An 11,288-nucleotide genomic window follows, 5' to 3' on the forward strand; every position below is an offset into this window, starting at 1 on the left:
TAAACTGTACAGCTGCGGAGCAATGCACGCAAACCCAAACGCTCAAATCTCATAGGACCGGCCAACCCAATCTCAATTCCTCTGCACGGCATTCCGCCCCCCCATTTGTCTATATGTTCCATTAGATCAAGTCGCGCTTGACAAACTCGGCGTGCAGCGTCTTGCCCAGCGCCGCAGGGCTGCGCTCGACGACGACGCCCGCGCCCTCCAGAGCAGTGATCTTGGAGTTGGCGTCACCTTTGCCACCAGACACAATGGCACCTGTTTGCGAATCAGCTAATGCTCTTGCCCAGTAGGCCTGACGGGAAAACATACCGGCGTGTCCCATCCTCCTTCCCGGCGGCGCAGAGATACCGGCAATGAAGCTGACAACAGGCTTGTTCATCGTGTTGTTGGCCTTCAAAAAGTCTGCAGCGTCCTCCTCGGCGCTGCCACCAATCTCGCCAATCATGATGATACCCTCCGTCTCCTCATCCTTCAAGAAGATGTTCAGGCAGTCGATGAAGTTGGTGCCGGAGAAGGGGTCACCGCCGATACCGACGACGAGGGACTGGCCAAGACCGGTCTGGGTCGTCTGGTTGACAGCCTCGTAGGTCAGGGTACCCGAACGAGACACGATACCGACGCGGCCGCGCTTGTGGATGAAACCGGGCATGATGCCAATCTTGCATTGACCCTGGACGAGTGTTAAAATGAGGCTGCTTGGGTTGCGGGCGGGGTAAACATACAGGTGCGATGATACCGGGGCAGTTGGGGCCCAGCATGCGCGTCTTGCTCTGGGTCTTGAGCATGTCGGTGATGCGGACCATGTCATGCTGGGGAATGCCCTCGGTGATGGTGACGACGAGGGGAACCTCTGCCTTGATGGCTTCCTCGATACTGGCAGCAGCCAGAGGGGGAGGGACAAAGATGGCAGAGGCGTCGGCGCCCGTAGTCTTCCTGGCCTCCTCGACGCTGGCAAACACGGGCTTACCAAGATGCTCAGTGCCAGCCTTCTTTGGGTTGGTGCCGCCGACGACGTTTGTGCCTGGTTCCTTATCAAAAAGTGTCTTCGCTTTGAATGGAGCTATGAAGAGCTTGAGCTCGTACCGTATTCGATGGCCTGTTGGGCGTGGAAGCTGGGGACTCGTCAGCACGCAAAGTCGCGAATGAAGACAGTAAAGCTACCTACGTTCCCTGCTTGCCCGTGAAACCCTGGAACAGAACCTTGGTGTCCTTGTTGATGCGCAGGTTGGGAGCAGTCGCGGCGTAGGGCGAGGCCGTCGAGTAGGCCTGCCTGCGGCCAGCGGCGCTGAGTGCGGAGCACAGGGGACGACGGAATGCCTGCATGATGCGAACTGTGCTCTAGAAAAAGAGTGGAGTGGGATGGATTGAGGTCGGTTGTCGCGAACCGGAAGGTCGTAGGGTTTGCTGCGGCAGTTTGCTAGCACGGAGGAGAGATGTTGTAAGCGCAAGGGCCGATTGGTTTTCTTCGGCCGCCGCTCCCCAGACACCGACCCACTCAGTCCAACTTGCCCACCATCATCCATGTCGTAGCCACCAACACCTGTGTCACCACCACCACGCTCGATACCTTTACCTTAGGTCGACATTTCACCCGGCTCCCGGCCCAACATGGCGACCATGACCGTCACCGCGACCCAGCCCAAGCGCCGACTGCCAAAAAATGTCAAGCTGCCGCCAGAGAACGAGCGCTACATGCGCGCCTGCGCAGACATTGCGAGCGCACTCATCCAGGACTACGAGGCCTCCGTGGATGGTTCCAAGCCCAAAAAGGACATCAATCTGAATGCGCTGCGCGGCCAAATGGCCAAAAAGCACTTCCTCAGCACCCAACCGCCTCTGACTGCAATTATTGCTGCAGTCCCCGAGCATTACAAGAAATACATTCTGCCCAAACTGATTGCAAAGCCCATTCGTATGACTCTTGCGTCGCTATCCAGATCATCGCTAACAAATTCTAGGAACTTCGTCTGGAATCGCCGTTGTGGCGGTGATGTGCAAGCCCCACCGCTGCCCACACATTGCATACACCGGCAACATTTGCGTCTACTGCCCCGGAGGTCCCGATTCCGATTTCGAGTATTCAACACAATCTTACACCGGCTATGAACCCACATCGATGCGCGCAATCCGCGCGCGCTACGATCCATACGAGCAAGCCAGAGGCCGCGTCGACCAGATCAAGGCCTTGGGCCACAGTGTGGACAAAGTTGAATATATTATCATGGGAGGCACATTTATGTCGCTGGCAGAAGATTACCGGAACGAGTTCATTAGTCAGCTCCACAATGCGCTGAGCGGATACCAAACGACGAATGTGGATGAGGCTGTGGCCGCGGGCGAAATGAGCAACGTCAAGTGTGTTGGTATCACAATTGAGACACGGCCAGATTACTGTTTGGACCAACATCTCTCTGCCATGCTTCGCTACGGCTGCACTCGCCTCGAAATCGGTGTCCAATCCCTCTACGAAGACGTCGCGCGAGACACTAACCGCGGCCATACCGTCAAAGCTGTGGCAGAGACCTTCAAACTTTCGAAGGACGCCGGTTTCAAAGTGGTCAGTCACATGATGCCTGACCTTCCCAATGTTGGCATGGAGCGAGACCTGGATCAGTTCCGCGAGTACTTTGAAAACCCCGACTTTCGCACAGACGGACTCAAAATTTACCCAACGCTGGTCATTCGCGGGACTGGACTCTACGAGCTCTGGCGCACCGGCCGCTACAAGAACTACACCCCCAACGCGCTCGTAGATCTTGTGGCTCGGATCCTGGCCCTTGTGCCACCCTGGACTCGAATCTACCGTGTCCAGCGTGACATTCCAATGCCGCTGGTGACGTCGGGCGTGGAGAATGGCAACTTGCGCGAACTGGCGCTGGCACGCATGAAGGACTTTGGCACAACTTGCCGCGACGTTCGCACGCGCGAGGTTGGCATCAACGAAGTCAAGAACAAGATCCGGCCCTCGCAAGTCGAACTCGTCCGCCGCGACTACGTCGCCAACGGAGGATGGGAAACCTTCCTGGCCTACGAAGACCCAAAGCAGGACATTCTCATCGGCCTGCTGCGCCTGCGCAAGCTCAGCAAGACTCACACATTCCGCCCGGAGCTGACGGCGCAGCCCACCAGTATGGTCCGTGAGCTGCACGTCTACGGCACGGCGGTGCCCATGCACGGCCGCGACCCCAAGAAGTTCCAGCATCAGGGTTACGGCACGCTGCTGATGGAGGAGGCCGAGCGCATCGCGCGCGAGGAGCACGGCAGTAGGAAGATCTCGGTCATCTCGGGCGTCGGCGTCAGAGATTACTACAGGAAACTCGGGTACGAACTGGATGGGCCGTACATGAGCAAGTCGCTGGAGAGAGAAGACGACGAGGACAGCGACGACGAGTAAAACGGAATGTAAATGATACGGACGAGTCAAAAATACTTGGGTCGGATTGGGAGGCGTTGCCACTGCATGCATTTTCTGGAGTTTGAAGGTTCAGGGGCTGGTTGGTGGGCTTGGTTGTGATGACGACGCAACAAAAGATCTTTTGCAGACGACGCGATACACTTGACGGGCCTATTTGGGCATCGAGATTGGAGGAAGGATTTAGATGTGCTTACGACTTCTCGTGCAAATGTTTGCCAATGTTGGAACGGCAATCTTCATCATGTTCGTGATATGTGCAAACAATTAGATCTGACGGCCACGAAATGATGCCACTCATGCGCCCCTGGAAGCCCCTTCTATGAAAAACAACTCCCCAACCGATTAGAATATAGCGCGTAGCCCAAAGTAATCAAACAAAACCACCGACACAAGAATTTTATACACCCGCAAACAATTCGTCATCATGACACAGCCTCAAAGAACCAATCAAGAGGTAAGCGAGGAGCCTCCCGTCGCTTTGTTACCCTTGAGGATCTCGGCGGCAATCTTCTCGGCCAACATGTAGACGGTGCTCTGAGGGTGGCCGGGAGGCAACGAGGGGAAACTGGAGGCATCGACGACGCGGAGGCCCTGGACGCCGAAGACGCGCGCCTTGTTGTCGATGACGCCCATGGGGTCGCCCTGCTTGGACATCTTGCACGTGCAGCTGGCGTGCCAGACGGTGGTGAGGGACTCCTTGATTGTCTCGACTGCGGGAGAAGAGTGGTGTTAGCTGGTGGTGTTTTGGTTGAAAAGGGGTTGGGTTTGGTGTTTGAGGGAGGGGGCAACTTACGAATCTCCTCGTCCGTATCAACCTGCGGGCCGGGGAAGTACTCGGGGCCCTTGACGACCTGCTGCATGACGGGCGTGTTCCAAATCTCGCGCATGCGCCTGTACATGGCAACGGCAAGCTCGCGATCAGACTGGGTGGTGAGCCAGTTGGGATTGACGAGGGGCAGATCCTTGGTGTCGGCAGAGGCGAGCGTGACGTTACCGCGCGACGTGGGCGCGACAATGGCGCCCAGAATGGTTGCGTATTGGCGGCCGTTGAGCGGCTGCTGGAGGATCGGGTACAGGAAGTTGCCAATGTACGACGCGATGCTGATCCACTCGGCCTCGGGCCAGTCGGAGGGGAACGACGAGAGCGCTTCCAGCGTGCTAGCCGATAGGTTCGACTTGTATTGCTCGAGTTGCGAAATCTTCTCCCAGCCGAGCAGCTCGCAGACGTTGGACGAAAGAGGACCGGACTGGTTGGCGACGTAGTCGACGAGGATCTTGAGGGCGTAGTTCAGATCGTGGAGAGGGGTGTCGAGAGTAATCAGGTCCACCTCGTACGAAGGTCCAAACATGATGTGATCCCACATGTTTTGGCCAACGCCAGGAAGCTCCTGGATCATGGGAATGTTGAACTTCTTGAGCTGATCAGCCGGTCCAATACCCGAGACCATGAGCAGCTGCGGGGACTGGAAAGCACCGGCAGAAAGGATGACCTCCTTTTTGGCAGTGAGCGTCTGGCCGGATGCAATCTTGACTCCGGTAGCCTTCTTGTTCTTGTCGAAGATGATCTTCTTTGCCAGCGTGTTTATGTACACCTTCAACTTTGGGTTCGCGAGTGCGGCCTGAATGAAGACGTCGGACGCGCTGCGCGTAGCGTCTTTCGGCCTGATGGTGGCTGCAGCATATTGAGTACCCAGCAGGTTGCCGCTGTTGAAGTCTTGAATGGTTGGGATGCCGACGGCATTGAAGCCCTTGATAAACCATGTGGCGATCGACTGAACAAAGTTCGAGTACGAGACTTGGACGGGTCCGGGGTTGGTGGGATCGAATACGCTCGGGTTGTATTGAGTGGTAGCGTTGGCAAGTCTCTTGGACGTATCCGGCGGCGTGAACGTCAAGCTCTTCTCAAAGTAGGGGAGCAGGTTGTCAAAGGTGTAGCTGTTGTCCCCGAGTTCATCTGCCCATTGCTGATAACTTCCCTCAGTGCCTCTGCTTTCAGTTAGAACAGCTATCCAGAACGTCTACAGTTGATGGGACTTGCAGTACCTTTGGTAAATCATGAAGTTGAGAGCAGATGATCCGCCAAGGGCCTTTCCCCGAGCGTAGTGGAACTGTCGGTTGTTGCAACCTGCTTGAGGCGTGGTCATGAATCCCCAATCAACCAGCGGGTTGTAGTCAAGCCTGGACATTCCAACACCGACAACATCCCCCAGAGCTGTAGATGGATTGTGTCAGCGTGGGAGCGCAAAAGCTTGGGATGAAAACGTACGGGTCGTGCCCAGGATAGGTTTGCCTAGCTGATAGAAATTGCCTGCTTCGACAATGGCGACTCGGTTTCCTGCAGCGGCCAAGCGGTACGCGATTGTGTTGCCTGTGGTCAGGTTTTAGCATGGATTTGCCAGTGGTTTGGCTTTGTGTCCAAATACCTGCAGTTCCTCCACCAACCACGACATAGTCGTACTGCGTATCAAATCCATTGAAGAGGTTCGAAAGGGTGCCAACCAGGCCACCCAGCATTCCCGTCACCAGACCTTGACCGCTGGTGTACTGGTTGATAATCGTAGTGATGGTATCACCTTGTGCTGCAGCTGCGGCAGCTGAGCACAAGAGAATGGAGCTTGACAATTTCATGTTGGAAAATGATGGTCAAGAGCGAAAGTTTCGAGGCGAAAGGGGTGTCTTCCAGGAATTCTCCCAATGTGAGGCTGCAAACTATTGAGTGGCCCGATGCCTGTGGGATGCTTCGACGATATGATGGTGAGCGGGATGTCCAAGATTTTAAAGTGACAGGCTCGTCATGCTCTGTTGTCCAGCCAGACGTGCATGCGCGAGCTATGCAGGTGCCTCGGGTCGAGAGTAGGCCAAAGGGAGGACTAGTTCTAGACTTAGCAAATACGAAGGGCCAGCCACCACGCCAGTCTAAATTAGCCCAAGCATTGTCCAGCTGGCGTCAACCCGCACGGAGAAACAGCGCAGTGATATCATCCACAAGAAGACAGGAGGTTGTTCAAAGTCTGGTATGCTTCAATGACGATTTCTAGAGAGCCCGGAGCGAAACTGCCTCTCCAGGTTAGTCTCAAGTACCGAAGCGGAAAACTGCAGCGGCATCTTAACCTTGAACCGATAGCTCTGAGCGTTTCCGTTGACAACGCTGCATGTCCACGTTGCCATTGCAGCTGTCTTCTCTAGTTTCTCGACACAATGCCAGACCTACTTTGGTTTGGAGATCTACACATGTTCATGCCGGTGTCAAAGCCGGGTTGCGCGAACAGAGAAGCGGCTTCTACGCCTGGGGCACATTTGGCTCTGTGACAAAAGTTCCGGGAAGGACGATTCTATGCCACGCGAGATAGAGTCGGACCACGACCTTACCTAGAAGGATACCAAAGACCGATGCATGTGCCGGAGGCTGTATCCACAAAGTTCCAACGTTTGACTTTACCGAGCCACCATAGCCATGTCTCTCAGGGCGAAGAGACGCTAGCACGTTTGTGGTTGGCAATCCACTGGAACCACGGAGCAGGAGACGTGCCCCGTTACGAACAACGCCCTTCATGAGGTGATTTCCGAAGCTCGAAGTGAATGACGTAAAAGTTTACCAAGTGCCGAGGAGCACAACGTTGAAATGCAAATCCAAAGACGAGGTGAAAGCCCAGCTGTCATCGTCACCTCACAGCCTCCACAACGCCCAAAGTTAATGCTGAGCGCGGAGTGCTTGGCGAGAGTCGAGCGGGGGACTGGCGTCGAGTAGGTTTTTGAAAAGACAGTTCTAGCCCATGCGTGACCACCTGAGCGTTTAGCGCTAACGCGGTCTTGAACAGCTGGCTACGCCAAAACCTTCACCTTACTGCTTCGCCAGCTCTTCCTGTTCAGCCTCTTCTTGATTCGACTAGCGGCTCGCAGTGTTTTGATCTTCTCGTGGACGATTTGCAAAGGGCAAACAGGAGGACAAGACGACAGCGACGCCGACTTCTGTCATGTGTCTTTCAACGAGGATTGGTGCATGAAAAACGCGGAGTGCCAAGACGCAGAGGGATAGCGCGCCATCTCTTCTTCTTGTGAAGAATGACTTTCCTCCCAATCATTGTGCTCACAGGCCGCGGATACTTGGCCAAGAGCATAGGAGTGCGTGTCGCAATGGTCGAGACTGGTTTTCTTGTTCTTCATTACCAGGATATCCATTCGATAGAGAATTAAGAGAGCATAAGAAAACGGTCAATGGTTCCAGAGAGTGTACCCGGCACAGGAAGAGTCCAGACGTCTCGACCTTGGCCACGCAGGACATTAGAGCCTCGGAGGCACGCCTGTAACAGAAATGAGCACAGAATGGGTACCTGGATATGAGAGCGATAGATCATCAATATTTGAAATCTGAAATGGAAGAGCAGCGATGACCAGTGGATGTTGTCGAAGGAAATGGGGTAATGGTCACCGTCAGTGGGAGAGGGGCCGTCAACGCACGGACTACGTGCTCCCAAAATGATTGGTGCGTTTCAGCCGCCAATCAGAAAGACGCACCTGCACCACTTCAGCTCCTTCTCTTTCGCCTCCCGTTACTCATCGACTCTTGATCATCAAGCCACAGTCCATCTAGCTCACTTTCTCAAGAGTCTCTGGAGAAGGGAGTCCATCAATCCCAGCCTCGAAAATCACAAGCCGTCAGAACGCGTGGATTGACCACGCTTCAAGACCTCAGCGGGTGTTGCCAGATAATGTAGCTCACGTTCTCCTGTCGAGCATCGAAGACTTGTTAGTGCCTTTGGAAGAGTCATGAAGTCATTTCCAATTGTTCGGCAACAGAAACAGCGGTCGCTCGCGCACAATAACGCTAGTCCTTAGCCTGAGGCTGATCCATGTCCAAGACCTTGAAGGGACAAGCGAGCTAAGCTTCTCATGTTCGGGATTATTTCACCGCATCCTTTCCGAGAGTTGTGGCCGAGGTAGATGATGAGAATCGTGTTGTTCTGGAACAAAGCAAAGAGAAGATCGCCCTGTTGGTAGTAGGATACAATGGCTGTGCTGAGTGCCTGTTCAGTTTAAACACCTGACAGCAAGACCTCGTGGTAAGCCAACAATTACGTCGGCAGTCCTTGGGAAATTGCCTCAAATCCGAGAATTATGTCACAAATCTCTTATGGACAGCACCAGAAAAGAACCAGGCCTTACGAGAACGAGCCTTGAGCTCCACGTCGAACATAGCAACCAAAATAGCAATCGACAGCGCCGTCTTCTCTGCATCAGGTTTCCTCCTTTAGACACGTTCAATTAGACTTGTCTCTAAGCTCATGAAGAAAAGCAGCACCATTGTGCACAGACGACGAGTCAAGAATGTTATGCACTTGCCGAACGCCGAAAACGAAGCATGCAGGGGCACGGGTATAAGCGCGAAACGCTGGCATGAATCGCGCCATCTTGCCGCACAAGGCAGGTGATGATGTTGATCGAGAAGAAGCTGAAGAACAAACAGAACACACTCCATCCGCTCATGAGCCAAGCCCACATCTTTCGTCCACCATATCTTCATCGCTGGCGCAATTCCATTCAACGAGACAGTCACCAAGACAGAGCGGCAAACCAAGCTCATTGAATACAGTCAAGCCTTGCTGCGGCAAACCTTAATCCAAGCCCTCGAGGTGCGGGTAGATGATGGCGATCCTTCAGCCGCGGCGTCGCGCTCCAACCCTTGCTTGCTCTTGTCGCTCCTCCCTTCCTCATCAGACCCTTAACCGACCCTAGTGCATATCCTCATCCGATGGCTCTATTGTTCCTTCTTGGAAAATTTCGTCACGGACCATATCCGGAATCTTTTATCGCTGGATGATGATGATGATGATGACCAAGTCAAGGGATTTCATCGGTGTCCCTTTCTGGTAAAACTCGTTGTGGCTTTGAGTTATCATCGACGACTGTTGGAGAACGAGGTTGATGTCCATGTTTTTGAAAGAAAGAAACAAAACGCTACTGCCGCGAATGTGCATGTCCATTTGGTGCATATGCAGTCTTTCTGCGCATCTTGAGTAGGTGAAACGGCAGCACAGACACCGGTTGCTGCCGAAGAATTAAACCCATGTCCATGTCCATGCAAGACGCGTCAACTCTCGACCAATCCAGCGACGACCGCATCCCAACGCTGGCTCTTCGAAACCGTTTCATCGGAAAAAAAAAAAAAAACGAAACGACCTCGAACCATCCAACTGAAAGTGAAGATGTTCGAATGCTGCCCAAAAGAAATCCACTGTCTACAATTCGTTTCTCAATGCCAGACACCCCTGAGCAGATACCGCGCTCAACCCTGCCAACCGCACCAGATTCGCGCCGTGTGCATCTACCTCCCGCCGATCTCATCTACTCCACCCGTGTCCCACCGTGAATAGAGTGCATAATAGCCCCCACGACGCGCAACACCCGCGACCAGCGTCTCCCCTGCGCGAACGGCAGACTGCCGACGCGGGTGCCGCAGGCAAAGCAAGCGCGTCGATCACATACAGTACACAGCAGCAAGACAAACACGTTGCACAGTAGAAAGGGAGAATGCAGAGGATGAGCGAGTGGACGAGCAGTTGGACTTCCTCGTACCATCACCGTACGAGCATAACGACCGGCCGGGGAGCCGCGGCAGGTTTTGAGGGGGGGGGAAGGGGAACGCGCAGGGGAGGAGAGTAGAGGGGCATGCGGCTCTTTCGCGTGGTTTATCTAGACAAGACGGGCGAGGGCAGGGATGCGGATTCGGGAGGGCAGAAACGTTGGGGTTAAGCTTGTTATGCATCTTTCTGGCCTTATTGCGTCGTCTTTCCGTCGTCCATCTGACTGGTTATTTGTGTGGGCTGCGTTTTTGCGCAATTTTGTGAGTAATTGGCGTACTTTTCGGGTACACAGTGTTCGGAGCTCGATTGTCGGAGTTTATTGAAATTCTGCAATGACGTCGCTGCTTGTAGACGACGCGTAGAGAAGCAGCTCGCCCAATGGCAGCGTTGCACCGTACATCGTGAGCATAGAGGAAACAACATCCCCCAGTGCACATCCTCGTCAAACTACTCCCACACGTTCCCTCCATTTCTGCCTGCTATCCAAGCAAGATGTTGCCCCTGTCGACATGAGAGGAAAGTAGTTGGGCTGCCTCATCGAGCCGCATCTGGACCCAGCGCATCGGCGTCACGCGGACAGAACGGGCAAGGGTGCTTCGGCGGGCAGGGACTGTGTGTGTGTGGCAGGACAGGTAGGTACTGAAGAGATGAATTAGCAGCGCAGGAAACAGGATGGGAAAAGAGTGCGAGACGGTCATGACGGGATGAAGTGTAGAAGTCGGCGACACCCGACAGATGGAACATGACGTATCGCAGCCCCCTGCTGGCCGCGTCCCTTTCTCAAGCAAAGCCAATAATCCCCGCGAGGTTTCGCCCCGAATACGAAATGCCCTTAGTCGCCGTCACTCTCGCACGCACCAAGACGACAAACTACCTAGACAAGGAGCCCAGGGGGGAGGGTCGCAAAAGCCGCTGCTTACTCACTGCACCTCACACCCACGACCTTCGTAGATCCCGCTTAGTTGCGTCCACTTACTCAAGGGCCGCTCCGGAAAGGGGTCCATGAGGTTTCTGAGACTGGGATCGGGAGGCGCGGGGGATGACGACAGAGGGGGAGAGAGGAAGGGTGCGGCACGAGGCGCGAGTAAGGGCACTGGTTTGCGATTTAGAGAGGCCGGAAGATAGATTGGTAGATGGTCTGTGAAACACTTGCGTCAAAGGACGATGGGTGAGGTAGAGCGTAGCATGGTGTTTGGATCAGGTGGCACGGGGGATGGTCGAAAGGCAAAGACTTGCCGATAGGTGAGAGACCATTCGGTGAAGCAGCTTTGGGAGAGGAGGTGATT

General features: G+C 54.5%; 3 protein-coding genes across 3 annotated transcripts; 1 reads left to right on the forward strand and 2 right to left on the reverse strand.

The window, feature by feature from the left end:
- Window positions 1-121: 121 nt before the first annotated feature.
- IWZ02DRAFT_433296 (succinyl-CoA synthetase-like protein) lies at window positions 122-1,329 on the reverse strand (the record flags this gene model as incomplete). Its single annotated transcript, XM_066766283.1, has 4 exons — window positions 122-676; window positions 729-1,066; window positions 1,090-1,118; window positions 1,172-1,329. The coding sequence occupies 4 exons, from the start codon at window positions 1,327-1,329 to the stop codon at window positions 122-124; spliced, it is 1,080 nt and encodes a 359-aa protein (XP_066622207.1).
- Window positions 1,330-1,510: 181 nt separating this feature from the next.
- On the forward strand, window positions 1,511-3,648 carry IWZ02DRAFT_402391 (histone acetyltransferase). The gene is made up of 2 exons (XM_066765634.1): window positions 1,511-1,918; window positions 1,965-3,648. Exons 1-2 carry the CDS (start codon window positions 1,615-1,617, stop codon window positions 3,398-3,400), a joined length of 1,740 nt encoding a protein of 579 aa, XP_066622208.1. The 5' UTR covers window positions 1,511-1,614; the 3' UTR covers window positions 3,401-3,648.
- Window positions 3,649-3,868: 220 nt separating this feature from the next.
- On the reverse strand, window positions 3,869-5,935 carry IWZ02DRAFT_469742 (choline dehydrogenase; the record flags this gene model as incomplete). The annotated part of the gene is made up of 5 exons (XM_066768748.1): window positions 3,869-4,131; window positions 4,215-5,407; window positions 5,465-5,633; window positions 5,688-5,789; window positions 5,845-5,935. The coding sequence occupies 5 exons, from the start codon at window positions 5,933-5,935 to the stop codon at window positions 3,869-3,871; spliced, it is 1,818 nt and encodes a 605-aa protein (XP_066622209.1).
- Between the last annotated feature and the right edge of the window lie 5,353 nt (window positions 5,936-11,288).

The sequence above is a fragment of the Phyllosticta citriasiana genome, assembly GCF_038021145.1.
Source record: "Phyllosticta citriasiana strain CBS 120426 chromosome Unknown IWZ02scaffold_7, whole genome shotgun sequence".
Taxonomy (NCBI): domain Eukaryota; kingdom Fungi; phylum Ascomycota; class Dothideomycetes; order Botryosphaeriales; family Phyllostictaceae; genus Phyllosticta; species Phyllosticta citriasiana.

Coding starts and splice junctions, on each gene's coding strand:
- IWZ02DRAFT_402391 (XM_066765634.1), top strand. CDS start 1,615: ATGGCGACCATGACCGTCACCGCGACCCAGCCCAAGCGCCGACTGCCA. Junction 1,919..1,964: donor ACTGATTGCAAAGCCCATTC/GTATGACTCTTG, acceptor AACAAATTCTAG/GAACTTCGTCTGGAATCGCC.